The 15,215-nt window shown below is 47.1% G+C and overlaps 1 protein-coding gene across 3 annotated transcripts in view; it reads left to right on the forward strand.

Moving 5' to 3' along the window:
- GC (GC vitamin D binding protein) overlaps positions 1-15,215 on the forward strand; it is a 259,845-nt gene that overhangs the window by 109,152 nt on the left and 135,478 nt on the right. For all 3 annotated transcript variants that reach the window (XM_066574902.1, XM_066574899.1, XM_066574901.1), the window contains exon 6: positions 5,130-5,224. In XM_066574902.1, the coding sequence (XP_066430999.1) occupies positions 5,130-5,224 (95 nt within the window). The remainder of the gene's footprint in view (positions 1-5,129; positions 5,225-15,215) is intronic.

Here is a 15,215-nt window from a genome sequence, read left to right on the forward strand (position 1 = left end):
AATTGAGGAATACTTCCAATTCAACGCGGGAGGTGAGGTAGAACTGCCCATGGTGTGGGAGGCCCATAAGGCTTACATTAGAGGCCTGCTCATCGCCTTGGGCTCTAGAACAAAAAAAATAAAACAAAAAGAAATAGACGACAAACTGGCGCAAATAGCTAGGATAGAACAGCTAGCAAAGCTTTCGCAAACCAATTCCCTCATAGATAAACTGTCCGAGCTAAGGAAAGATCTCCGACTGTGTTTGGACTCTAAATTTAATAAAAGGCACTTGTATAGGAAGCATATCATTTACGCACAAGGCAACAAAGGCAGCAAATATACGTCTGCTTTAATTAAGAAAGCACGGGCCAAGAGTACAATCCATGCTATCAAAACTGGAGCTAATTCTATAGTAACTTCATCCAAAGCCATAGCCGATCAGTTCCAACTTTTTTATACGGATCTGTACAATCTGGAGAGACAACTCCCAGAGGACCCGACACTCCAAATTAAAGAGCAAATTGACTCCTTCCTAAACCGCCTCACCTTGCCAAAACTAAAAAGAGAAGAAGCTAATGACCTATTAGAACCTGTGACACAGTCGGAGATAAAAGACCTAATAGCTTCCTGTCCACCCAATAAGAGCCCAGGACCTGACGGTTTAACCCTGATTTACTATAAGACTTTCGAGTCGGCTTTGGCCCCCAGACTGACGGACCTGTTCAACGCACTCCTTTCAGGGTCCAAACTACCCAAACAGGCGCAGGAGGCACATATAGCATTAATTCCCAAAGAAGATAAGGATCCTGCGCTCTGTGGGAGTTACAGGCCCATATCTCTCATCAATCAGGACGTCAAGCTGTGGGCGAAACTACTGGCTGGAAGGTTGGATAGATTCATACCGGCTCTGATCGGTGGAGAACAGGCGGGCTTCGTGAGGGGGAGAGAGGGTAAAGACAACTGCCATAGGCTCCTTCATGCGGCGAGATATGCACGGACCCAAAACATACCGCTAGCCTTCGTAGGAACCGACGCCGAGAAGGCTTTTGATAGAGTTAGCTGGAACTACATGAAAAGCACTCTACTTAACTACAATATCCCAGAGAAGTTCGTGTCCGCAATTTTCTCGCTGTATGAATCCCCCCACGCTAGACTTCGGGTTAACGAAGTTCTATCACTCCCGTTCGACATTAAAAACGGCACTCGCCAGGGCTGCCCTCTCTCCCCCTCACTTTTCATACTGACACTTGAGCCGCTCCTGACACAGATTAGACAGGACCCGGATATTAAAGGCCTAAGCATAGGAGAAGATACTTTGTCCACTGCGGCTTTCGCGGATGACATAGTTTTTCTCATAACCAACCCCGAAAGAGGATTTGCCAGGCTGGTCGAAATACTAAATGCATTTGGAACTATTTCTAATTTTAAAATAAACTTCAATAAGTCGACTGTCCTCAACATCTCCATCCCCGTTTCTCGTTGCGAAACACTTAGAACAACCTTTCCCTTTGCGTGGTCGGAGACTTCCCTGGACTACCTTGGTATAAAAATACCAAAGAAAACAAAAGACATATATGGGGTAAATTTCATTCCTCTATTGGATCAGGTGAAGAAACTACTGACCGAATACGATTTACCAATTATGTCCTGGTTCGGTAGGAGAAATATTTTGAAATCCTATGTCCTTCCTAAAATTCTCTACAAAATTAGGATGCTTCCTATACACCTTCCGAGCAGCTTTTTTAGGTCTCTACGCTCAGCCTTCGCGGCATATGTATGGAGGCATAAAAGACCAAGGCTGGCTTACAGCCTAATGATTAAGAGAAAATCGGAAGGTGGAATAGGACTCCCCAACATATTCGATTATTATAGGGCCTCGCAGCTGAGCCACTGGCTGGACCTTGTCCTCCCGGCTAAAAATAACATGCTTCCTAAACTAGCCTTGACCAGGAGTGGTGGGTTGCTTTTGGAGGATCTTTGGTATCCGAGCAGAAACAGCTATAGACAAAGGGACTTCTGCCCCCTTTTGAGAGGACCTTGCGAGGTGTGGGACACGGTTAAGAAGGAATTGGCCCCAAATCCATCCCCAATTTCCCCGTTAAGCACTATTTATAAACTGTTAGACTTACCATCGGACTCTTGTAACGCCTCAATCTGGGAGAAATTCCGGGACCTCAAAATTGGAGATCTACAGGAGCTAGCCCACTTACCCCCCTCGGAGATCCCACAAAGACTGCTTCCGAGCTGGTCCCCCTCCTTCCTTACTCTTGCCTCAGTGTCCAAGACATTAGGAGACTTTCTTAAGAGCCACGGTACTGCTAGACCCTTGACCCCTTTCGAAAGTACTCTTAAGCACATTATGCCAAGCAAAAGGAAAATCTCCCTGTTAAGGGAGCACTTCATCACTCCCCATAATCCAACAAAACCCACATTTATCACCTCTTGGGAAAAGGAATTGAACCTAACTCTCTCCCCTAATGAAATTAAGGCGGTCCTGAACACCTCACTCGGCTTATCTCCTTGCATTCTCGCTCAGGAATCCCATTATAAGCTCCTGGTCAGGTGGTACAGGACCCCGCAATGGCTTTCAGCTTATAAATTATCGACTCAGGATTGCTGCTGGAGGTGTAGGAGGGAGGTGGGTTCGTACCTACACATATGGTGGGCGTGCGAAGGATTGAGACCCTTCTGGGAGGGAGTGGGGAAGGTCTTGGCAAAGATAAAACCGGGATTTTTACTCACGCCTGATGTAGTGTTCCTCTGGAGGCCATCCTCATCATTTCTCCCTAAAAGAGATAGGTTGATGGCCCTCCTGATAGACGCTGCAAAGGCTCTGATCCCTCTCCACTGGCAACGTGAGGCACCCCCCTCTCTGATACAATGGAGAGACAAAGTAGACACAATTTACAACCTGGAGGAGCTATCTAGCTGGCACAACAACACATACGATAAGTTCATTAAAACCTGGTTCTCCTGGCGTGAGTTGAGACTCCTCGACATTTTTTCTACGTAGCCTGACTGCGTATCTTCTTGATAGAGGTACCGTCAGAGGCACTCTTACAGAATACCCAAATTCCCCCCTGCCACCCTCTCCCCCCCACCCCTGTTTTCGTCTCGTCGCGTCTCGTCTTGTTCTTTTTTGTTATAATCTGTCTTTGTCTCTGCCCTGTCTGGATATGTTTGCTACAAGGTTAAATTTATTGGAGATACTCTTCTATTGTTCTGATATGGCAGAGCTAAAACGTTTTCTCAGCCTACTAATCACCCTGTTATTTGTAAAATGCTGCACAGTCTTTTGATGTACCAAATACCCTATGAACCCAAAACTGTGTAATATGATTGTGACCAACCCTTTGATGTCTGAAGTTGTCTTAACGTACATTGTAAAATTGAAAAACTTAATAAAAACAGATTCAATAAAAAAAAAAAAGTATAGAAGTCAGGCTCACAGGCCTGTAGTTTCCTGGATCCACCTTCTTCCCTTTTTTGAATATAGGAACAACATTTGCCCTTTTCAAATCTTCTGGGACTTCTGTTCTCCAGGAATTTTCAGAGATTATGGCGAGTGGTTCAGCAATTACCTCCGCTGCTTCCTTTAGTATCCTAGGATGTAATTCATCTGGACCTTGAGACTTGAATTCATTTAAGTTAGCTAAGTGTTCCCTCACCATCTCTCTGCTTACAGATAGCCTGCATTATTTTATTCCTCCAATAGCACAGGGAAGATTAGTTGATGTTTCATCTACTTTCTGAGAGAAAACAGATACAAAATAGAAATTTAAAAGTTCTACCTTCTCAACATCATTCTTAACCAATTCACCATTTTCTTCTTGTAAGCATCCAATAGCATCTTTGACTTTTCTTTTCTTATCATGTAAATGCTAGATTTTTCTTTGTCTTGCAGTTTACAGTGTACCTGCACCTGTCTGTGCAACCGGCAGGAAGTGTATCCATGCAGTGAGCTGGCACTTGGAGTTACATTATAGAGTTTATCAAATAATACCAGTCATATGCTTTCCTCTTTGGGTAGATACTAGATATGTTTATTGATATTTTTATATTTCCAGATTTTAGAGGCAGGGAGGTTATTTTATGTTTGGTTAGAAAATACCATTAAATGACTATGAATGAAAATATATTAACTTATTAATGTCTTATAACGGCCAATAGTATAATACAGATGGTAACAAATGATGAGCATGGTCAGCAAAAATCCTCTGAAATTCAGAGCAATATAGTAATGCTGAAAGTTGCTGTAAAGTGTTTGGTTGTCCATGCATAGTTGATTCTTCATTGACTTACAGTACTGAAAATGCAAAGCTCTCTGTTGTCCAGAAAGCTTAAACTAATCACATTAATAAGAATGCCTTCACATGCTCAATATATATTCATCTTATTTAATGAGCCATCTATGCTATTACCAGAGATACAGAACAAACCAGAAGAGAAATGTATAAGATGTAATAAATTATGTTAAAGGGGTTGTCTCGCGGCAGCAAGTGGGGTTAAGCACTTTTGTATGGCCATATTAATGCACTTTGTAATATACATCGTGCATTAAATATGAGCCATCCAGAAGTTATTCACTTACCTTCCCTGCGCTGGCGTCCCCATCTCCATGGCTCCGTCTAACTTCAGCGTCTAATCGCCCGATTAGACGCGCTTGCGCAGAAGGGTCTTCTGCCTTCGGCTCGGTCTGGCACAAGCGGCGTTCTGGCTCCGCCCCCTTGTACGCGTCATCGCGTAGCTCCGCCCCGTCACGTGTGCCGATTCCAGCCTCCTGATTGGCTGGAATCGGCACACGTGATGGGGCGGAGCTACGCGATGATGCTTACAAGGGGGCGGAGCCAGAAAGCCGCTGCTGCCGGACCGAGCCGAAGGCAGAAGACCCTTCTGCGCAAGCGCGTCTAATCGGGCGATTAGACGCTGAAGTTAGACAGAGCCATGGAGACGGGGACGCCAGCGCAGGGAAGGTAAGTGAATAACTTCTGTATGGCTCATATTTAATGCACGATGTATATTACAAAGTGCATTAATATGGCCATGCAGAAGTGCTTAACCCCACTTGCTTTCGTGAGACAACCCCTTTAATAATGAAATATCATTCAAATAGTTATTTTCATTGCCTTCTGTTTTTCTTTTTTTAGAGACTCCAAAGGCAGCCACTGCATTTACTTACTGTGATGTCCAATAGGCTATGCTCTCGCTTTGCTAGTTATGGGGCAGACAAGTTGAAATTCAGGTACAAAACTAATCATAGAATTGTAGAGTTGGAAGGTACCTCCATTGTCATCGGGTTCAACCTCCTGCTCAATGCAGGACAACTAAATCATCCCAGACAGATGTCTGCCCAGCCTTTATTTGAACTCACCACCTCCCATGGCAACCTGTTCCACTCATTGATCACCCCACTGTGAAAAAGTTTTTTTCCAATTTCTAATCTGTCTCCACCCTTTTGTAGACAGCTATTAAGTTTCCTCTCAGCCCTCTTTTTTGCAAGCTAAGCATTCCTAGATCCTTTAATCATTCCTCATAGAACATGGTTTACAGATTGCTCTTCTCTGAACTTGTTCCAGTTTGTCAACGTCTTTTTTTAAATTGCAGTGGTCAGAACTGAATACAGTACTCCAAGTGAGGTCTGACAAAGGAAGAGCAGATGGGAATAATTACTTCATGGGATCTAGACTCTATGCCTCTCTTAATACATCCCAGAAATGTTTTTGCCTTTTTTTGCTGTTGCATCACACTGTTAACTCATGTTCAGTCTGTAAACTATTAGTATACCCAAGTCTTTTTCAGATGTTCTGTTGCTTTTCCCAATTCGTCCCACTCTGTATATGTTTTTTTCATTTCTTTTGTCCATAGATAGGCGTTTGCATTTCTCCTTGTTAAATACCATTATATTAGTTGTAGCCCACTGTTCAAGCTTGTCCAGATCTTTTTGAATCCTTTCTCTTCTCTAGTATTAGCTATCCAAATTTACAGAGGTTTTATTATGTTCAGCACTTTTGCACGATAAAAACACTTTTTTTTCAAAAATACTTTTTGTATGGCGCCACATTCCAAGACCACAGCATTTTTAATTCTCAGTCAACAGAGCTGTATCAGGCCTATTTTTGTGAGACAACTTGTAGTTTTTGTACCATTAGGGCGCCCACCCACTGGCGTTTGCGATTTTCGTGCGTGAAAAACGCCGCGTTTTTGCGGCGTTTTTCCCGTGTTTTCCGCGTGTTTTTCGCCGCGTTTTCGCGGCTTTTCCATTAATTTCCATTGACTTTCATGGGTGCATTAGGAGAAAAATAAGGACACATATGCAACTGACAGTTCCTATGTTAAAAAACGCAACGCAACGCAAAAAAAAACGCCAGTGGACAGGAGTACATTCAATTCTAATTGCTCTTGAGAAAAAACGCAAAACGCAAAGAAAAAAAAATCGCCAGTGGGTGGGCGCCCTTATGAGGTATATACAATTTTAAAATTATCTTTTATTCCTGTTTAGGGAAAGTGAGATTACCAGAAAATGATGATGGCTTTTTAATGGAATTTTCCGTGCTTGATAAATAATGTAATATTTTATAGTAGGGTTGCTATGAAGGTGGCAATACCAATTATGTGAAGGCTTTTATTTTTTCAATATTTAAAGCCTTGTGTGAGGGGAAAAACGTTTTTACATTTTTTTCTGTAAAAATGTTTAGATAACACGGTCAGGCATAATTGCAGCATCTGCAGGTTTAACCATGTAGAGGAGTGACTAGATGAGCAAGTCTTCATCATTTCACTCCTTTTCTGGGAAAATACCATATGTGACAATCACAGAGCAAATATGCGCTCTGATTGATGGGTGGATAATAACAAACAAAAATCCTTTTCGCCTCTTCCCTGGGACAGGGAGATATCTGGAAGAATCACAGATTTTCTCTCCTGCAGGCTGGTCTTCTCTCCCACTCCGTCTCTCTTCAAAAATTCAGTATTCCCAACTCCGGTTCTTTAAGGTCCACAAACAAGAATATTATCTTTAACAGGACACCAAAAGCATGTTGGTAGCCCAGATAGAACCAGAGCTACAGTAAATTTAAAGTAGAACAAGCCCTATTTATCCTAAACCTTATGTCTTACTTCCTGCAGAACAAAGACCGTCCTAAAATTCTGGGTGGGGTGGGGGGTGGAATAGATAAAAACTGAGTAGTTGTGAGTGTTTATCTATTAAATCTGTTTGCTATGAAACCATTAAATAAGGTTTGGTCCAACTAATTAACTTCAGATTTTAAAATTAGTTTAAAAAGGTTCCCTCTGCTTGGAATTACAGTGTCACAAGATCTGTCACATGACATCAATATCAATACAAGTGTTCTAAAAAGTCTCTTATTCTGCAAAACCACTAAGCAAACAACATAAAGATCAAGCAGCTCTACAAACAGGCCAAAGAGAAAGTTGTGGTGAAGCATAGATCAGGCTTAGGTTCTAAAAAAAAAATATCCTAGATTTTGACCATCCCACAGAGCACTATTGAATCCATTCTAGCAAAATGTAAAGAATATGGCCCAATTACAAACCTTACCACAGAGAACTGCGCACCAAGAGTCAACAAAGATGCAAATGATAACTCTAAAAGAGCTCTAAGGGCTCAGTCACACAGGCGCTGATCCGCCCGTGTTTCTGGACAATAAGACAGCCGCACTGCAGGTGCGGACGACTCTCTGCACCAGCCGGATAAAAAAAGAACACATGGCTGGCAATTGAGCCGGACATGCGGAGATTTGTCCGCACGCGATGTGGCCATCTTATCGTCCAGAAACATGGGCGGATCGGCGTCCGTGTGACTGAGCCCTAAAGATTAACAGTGAAGATGAAAGTATCTGTTCATAGGTACGTTATGGAAGAGCGATCAGAAAAAAAGCTTTTGCTTAAAGGAAAACATAAGAAAACACATTTGGAGTTCCTCGGACAGCATGTGGCAGACTCCCCAAACGCATGGAAAAATGTTCTCTGGTTAGATGAAACTAAAATTAAACTTTTTGTCCATCTTGGGAAATTATTTATGATAGATTGTCTCAATGATACAGAGGACTGATGACATGCCTATTGAGTACCGTATCTTCAATTTCAACAAGTCATAAATTAAAATAAAAAAACATAACCTTTATTAATTCTTCATTAAGATAAAATCTTCCTATAAGGTCACAAAATATTAGATAAAGAAATAAATTGCATCCCTGCATTTAAGCAATCTAGCATGTAGTAAAGGATCAATATTAATCTCTTTTCAAAATTAAACATCTGTCTATATCACAGGATTGTAAGTACAGAAATAAAATGTATACATTAGCATCTCTAACTCCCCTATCTTACTCCAAGTTCCCTGCCAGATTTGCCCCTACACTGGACTGTTAGTGTGGAGGAGGACCCTCTCTGAAAAGGGTGACCCCATAGCCAGCTGTAGCATCTGCTACCATGGGTGGACAAAGTAATTTCCTGGGACAAACACATGGGGACGGTTAACACCACGGAACCCGAAAAGCAAATAGAAAATGTAAAACGAGAAACTAAAGTAAACGGGAACTCTCCTTATAGGATTCTAAAAGATGAAATAATCACTGCCTAAATAATGAGTGGATCATCCTGATAAGGACGCACTCATGCTGGAACCTGGGTTTCTCGCTCACCCTGATCTAGCAATACCAAAAACCCTATTCTATCACACACACTCCACCATAAAACAAAACACACAACGTATCTTAAATGCTTGCAGCTAGAGATGAGCGAACGTACTCGTCCGAGCTTGATACTCGTTCGAGTATTAGCGTATTCGAGATGCTCGTTACTCGTAACGAGCACCACGCGATGTTCGGGTTACTTTCACTTTCATCTCTGAGACGTTAGCGCGCTTTTCTGGCCAATTGAAAGACAGGGAAGGCATTACAACTTCCCCCTGCGACGTTCAAGCCCTATACCACCCCCCTGCAGTGGGTGGCTGGCGAGATCAGGTGTCACCCGAGTATAAAAATCGGCCCCTCCCGCGGCTCGCCTCAGATGCGTTGTGACATAGCTAAGGGACAGTGCTATCGTGTTGGAGCTGCTGTAGGGAGAGTGATAGGAGTTAGTGTAGGCTTCAAGAACCCCAACGGTCCTTCTTAGGGCCACATCTAACCGTGTGCAGTAGTGTGGAGGCTGCTTTTAGCAGTGTTGCACATTTTTTTTTTTGGTATATCGGCCGTGCAGAGCATTGCGCCCTGCAGTAATACTCCAGGGACAGAAGTGTGGAGGCAGGGACAGAAGACATATATTATTGATTGAATATACGCAGTGGGCCTTTTCTAAAAAATATTGGGCAAAAAATCTATTTGGCCTGCCTGTCACTGTGCTCAGTGTTCTGGGTCCGTGTGTGCTGGGTGTAGTAGTTCTACAAAATCATACGCAGCCAGCTAAGTGTTACAGCAGGCTTGCGCCAAATAATTTCCTGGCTCTGAAATCACCGCTCTGTTGCAGTTAATAACAGTGCAACACTCTGCAGTTCTGTGACACACTCCAGGGACAGAAGTGTGGAGGCAGGGACAGAAGACATATATTATTGATTGAATATATGCAGTGGGCCTTTTCTAAAAAATATTGGGCAAAAAATCTATTTGGCCTGCCTGTCACTGTGCTCAGTGTTCTGGGTCCATGTGTGCTGGGTGTAGTAGTTCTACAAAATCATACGCAGCCAGCTAAGTGTTACAGCAGGCTTGTGCCAAATTATTTCCTGGTTCTGTCTGGGCTCTGAAATCACCGCTGTGTTGCAGTTAACAGTGCAACACTCTGCAGTTCTGTGACACACTCCAGGGACAGAAGACATATATTATTGATTGAATATAGGCAGTGGGCCTTTTCTAAAAACTATTGGAAAAAAATTTATTTGGCCTGCCTGTCACTGTGCTCAGTGTTCTGGGTCCGTGTGTGCTGGGTGTAGTAGTTCTACAAAATCATACGCAACCAGCTAAGTGTTACAACAGGCTTGCGCCAAATTATTTCCTGGCGTTCCGTAAGCGAACTCAGCCTCCATCCACAGGCCAATAAGCGGCACATTTAATTACAGCGTTCTGTTTCTGCATTACTGGTAATACAGCATGCTGAGGGGTAGGGGTAGGCCTAGAGGACGTGGGCGCGGCCGAGGACGCGGAGGCCCTAGTCCGGGTGTGGGCACAGGCCGAGCTCCTGATCCAGGTGTATCGCAGCCGACTGCTGTGGGATTAGGAGAGAGGCACGTTTCTGGCGTCCCCACATTCATAGCACATTTAATGGGTCCACGCGGTAGACCTTTATTAGAAAATGAGCAGTGTGAGCAGGTCCTGTCGTGGATGGCAGAAAGTGCTTCCAGCAACCTATCGTCCACCCACAGTTCTGCGCCGTCCACTGCTGCAACTCTGAATCCTCTGGCTGCTGCTCCTCCTTCTTCCCAGCCTCCTCACTTCATGAAAATGAGACATTCTGAGGAGCGGGGAGACTCCCAGGAACTGTTCTCGGGCCCCTGCTCAGATTGGGCAGCAGTGGTTCCTCTCCCACCAGAGGAGTTTATCGTGACTGATGCCCAACCATTGCAAAGTTCCCGGGGTCCGGGGGATGAGGCTGGGGACTTCCGGCAACTGTCTCAAGACCTTTCAGTGGGTGAGGAGGCCGATGACGATGAGACACAGTTGTCTATCAGTGAGGTAGTAGTAAGGGCAGTAAGTCCGAGGGAGGAGCGCACCGAGGATTCTGAGGAAGAGCAGCAGGACGATGAGGTGACTGGTTTGCTACGCCTACTGAGGACAGGTCTTCAGAGGGGGAGGCAAGGGCAGCAGCAGGGCAGGTTGCAAGAGGCAGTGCGGTGTCCAGGGGTAGAGGCAGGGCCAGACCGAATAATCCACCAACTGTTTCCCAAAGCGCCCCCTCGCGCCATGCCACCCTGCAGAGGCCGAGGTGCTCAAAGGTCTGGCAGTTTTTCACTGAGAGTGCAGACGACCGACGAACAGTGGTGTGCAACCTTTGTCGTGCCAAGATCAGCCGGGGAGCCACCACCACCAGCATGCGCAGACATATGATGGCCAAGCACCCCACAAGGTGGGACGAAGGCCGTTCACCACCTCCGGTTTGCACCACTGCCTCTTCCCCTGTGCCCCAACCTGTCTCTGAGATCCAACCCCGCTCTGAGGACACAGGCACTACCGTCTCCTGGCCTGAACCCACACCCTCACCTCCGCTGTCCTCGGCCCCATCCACCAATGTCTCTCAGCGCACCGTCCAGCCGTCGCTAGCGCAAGTGTTTGAGCGCAAGCGCAAGTACGCCGCCACGCACCCGCACGCTCAAGCGTTAAACGTGCACATAGCCAAATTTATCAGCCTGGAGATGCTGCCGTATAGGGTTGTGGAAACGGAGTCCTTCAAAAGTATGATGGCGGCGGCGGCCCCGCGCTACTCAGTTCCCAGTCGCCACTAATTTCCCGATGTGCCGTCCCAGCCCTGCACGACCATGTCTCCCGCAACATTGTACGCGCCCTCACCAACGCGGTTACTGCCAAGGTCCACTTAACAACGGACACGTGGACAAGCACAGGCGGGCAGGGCCACTATATCTCCCTGACGGCACATTGGGTGAATTTAGTGGAGGCTGGGACAGAGTCAGAGCCTGGGACCGCTCACGTCCTACCCACCCCCAGAATTGCGGGCCCCAGCTCGGTGGTGGTATCTGCGGCAGTGTATGCTTCCTCCACTAAACCACCCTCCTCCTCCTCCTCCAACGCAACCTCTGTCTCGCAATCAAGATGTGTCAGCAGCAGCAGCACGTCGCCAGCAGTCGGTGTCGCACGGCGTGGCAGCACAGCGGTGGGCAAGCGTCAGCAGGCCGTGCTGAAACTACTCAGCTTAGGAGATAGGAGGCACACGGCCCACGAACTGCTGCAGGGTCTGACAGAGCAGACCGACCGCTGGCTTGCGCCGCTGAGCCTCCAACCGGGCATGGTCGTGTGTGACAACGGCCGTAACCTGGTGGCGGCTCTGAAGCTCGGCAGCCTCACGCACGTGCCATGCCTGGCCCACGTCTTTAATTTGGTGGTTCAGCGCTTTCTGAAAAGCTACCCACGCTTGTCAGACCTGCTTGGAAAGGTGCGCCGGCTCTGCGCACATTTCCGCAAGTCCCACACGGATGCTGCCACCCTGCGCACCCTGCAACATCGGTTTCATCTGCCAGTGCACCGACTGCTGTGCTACGTGCCCACACGGTGGAACTCTACGCTCCACATGTTGGCCAGGCTCTATGAGCAGTGTAGAGCTATAGCAGAATACCAACTCCAACATGGGCGGTGCAGTGGGAGTCAGCCTCCTCAATTATTTTCAGAAGAGTGGGCCTGGTTGGCAGACATCTGCCAGGTCCTTGGAAAGTTTGAGGAGTCTACCCAGGTGGTGAGCGACGATGCTGCAATCATTAGCATCACCATTCCTCTGCTATGCCTCTTGAGAAGTTCCCTGCAAAGCATAAAGGCAGACGCTTTGCGCTCGGAAAGAGAGCCGGGGGAAGACAGTATGTCGCTGGATAGTCAGAGCATCCTCCTGTCTATATCTCAGCGCGGTGAGGAGGAGGAGGAGGAGGAGGAGGAAGATGAGGAGGAGGGGGAAGAGACAGCTTGGCCCACTGGTGAGGGTACACATGCTGCTGGCCTGTCATCCTTTCAGCGTGTATGGCCTGAGGAGGAGGAGGAGGAGGAGGAGGATCCTGAAAGTGATCTTCCTAGTGAGGACAGTCATGTGTTGCGTACAGGTACCCTGGCACACATGGCTGACTTCATGTTAGGATGCCTTTCTCGTGACCCTCGCGTTACACGCATTCTGGCCACTACGGATTACTGGGTGTACACACTGCTCGACCCACGGTATAAGGAGAACCTTTCCACTCTCATACCCGAAGAGGAAAGGGGTTCGAGAGTGTTGCTATACCACAGGACCCTGGCGGACAAACTGATGGTAAAATTCCCATACGACAGCGCTAGTGGCCGAAGGCGCAGTTCCGAGGGCCAGGTAGCAGGGGAGGCGCGGAGATCAGGCAGCATGTACAGCACAGGCAGGGCAACACTCTTTAAGGCCCTTGACTGCTTTATGGCTCCCCAGCAAGACTGTGTCACCGCTCCCCAGTCACGGCTGAGTCGAAGGGAGCTCTGTAAAAGGATGGTGAGGGAGTACGTAGCCGATCGCACGACCGTCCTCCGTGACGCCTCTTCCCCCTACAACTACTGGGTGTCGAAGCTGGACACGTGGCCTGAACTCGCGCTGTATGCCCTGGAGGTGCTTGCTTGTCCTGCGGCTAGCGTCTTGTCAGAGAGGGTGTTTAGTGCGGCTGGGGGAATCATCACAGATAAGCGTACCCGCCTGTCAACCGACAGTGCCGACAGGCTAACACTCATCAAGATGAACAAAGCCTGGATTTCCCCAGACTTCTCTTCTCCACCAGCGGACAGCAGCGATACCTAAGCAATACGTAGGCTGCACCCGCGGATGGAAGCATCGTTCTGTATCCCCATCAAAAACGGGGACCTTTTAGCTTCATCAATCTGTGTATAATATTCCTCCTCCTCCTGCTCCTCCTCCTGAAACCTCACATAATCACGCCGAACGGGCAATTTTTCTTAGGCCCACAAGGCTCAGTCATATAATTTTTCTAAACAATTTTTATACGTTTCAATGCTTATTAAAGCGTTGAAACTTTCACCTCAACCGATTTTTATTTTAACTGGGCTGCCTCCTGGCCTAGTTACCAATTAAGCCACATTAACCAAAGCGATTAATGGGTTTCACCTGCCCTCTTGGTTGGGCATGGGCAATTTTTCAGAGGTACATTAGTACTGTTGATACACCAATTTTTTGGGGCCCTCGCCTACAGTGTAATCAAATTAATTTTTAGCCCACCTGCATTACAGCTGACGTTACATCAGCTGTGTTGGGCACTGCAATGGGATATATTTATGTACCGCCGGTGGCTTCCTGGCACCCACCCATGCTGTGGGTCCACAGGGAGTTGTAAATGCATCTGTGTCCACTTCTAAAGAACCCCAGTCTGACTGGGGCATGCAGTGTGGGCCGAAGCCCACCTGCATTAAACATGACATTGTTACCTCAGCTGTGATGGGCAATGCAATGGGATATTTTTATGTACCGCCGGTGGGTTCCAGGGAGCCACCCATGCTGTGGGTCCACAGGGAGTTGTAACTACATGTGTCCACTTCTAAAGAACCCCAGTCTGACTGGGGCATGCAGTGTGGGCCGAAGCCCACCTGCATTTCATCTGACGTTAGCTCTGCTGTCCAGGGCACTGCAATGGGATACATTTATGTACAGCGGGTGGGTTCCAGGGAGCCACCCATGCTGTGGGTGCACACGGAATTCCCATTGCGGAGTTGGGGATTCCCAGTTGTACCTGCCTGTGACTATTTATAAAAAACCGCGGTCTGACTGGGGCATGCAGACACCTTGACAGAATGAATAGTGTGTGGCACATAGGTTCCCCATTGCTATGCCCACGTGTGCAGCTCCAGATGGAGGTGGCACAGGATTGGATTTCTCATTGCTTCTGTACAGCATTGTGGGCTATCGCCCCGCCCCTTTTAAAGAGGGTCGCTGCCTAGCTGTGCCAACCCTCTGCAGTGTGTGCCTGCTGTTCCTCCTCATGGCAGACGCACTTATAAATAGACATGAGGGTGGCGTGGCATGAGGGCAGATGAAGGCTGGGCAGGGACAGTTTGGTGTGCGCTGTGGACACTGGGTCGTGGGGGGGGGGGGGTTGGTCAGCATGTAACCCAGGAGAAGTGGCAGCGGAGTGTCATGCAGGCAGTGATTGTGCTTTGTTGGAGGTAGTGTGGTGCTTAGCTAAGGTATCCATTGCTAATGAGGGCTTTTCAGAAGTAAAAGTTGTTGGGGGGGGGGGGGGCCCACTCTTGCCGCTATTGTGGCTTAATAGTGGGACCTGTGAACTTGAGATGCAGCCCAACATGTTGCCCCTCGCCTGCCCTATCCGTTGCTGTGTCGTTCCCATCACTTTCTTGAATTGCCCAGATTTTCACAAATGAAAACCTTAGCGAGCATCGGCGATATACAAAAATGCTCGGGTCGCCCATTGACTTCAATGGGGTTCGTTATTCGAAACGAACCCTCGAGCATCGCGAAAAGTTCGTCTCGAGTAACGAGCACCCGAGCATTTTGGTGCTCGCTCATCTCTACTTGCAGCAAACCCA

This window comes from Eleutherodactylus coqui, chromosome 7 (assembly GCF_035609145.1).
Source record: "Eleutherodactylus coqui strain aEleCoq1 chromosome 7, aEleCoq1.hap1, whole genome shotgun sequence".
In the NCBI taxonomy this organism is placed as follows: Eukaryota; Metazoa; Chordata; class Amphibia; order Anura; family Eleutherodactylidae; genus Eleutherodactylus; species Eleutherodactylus coqui.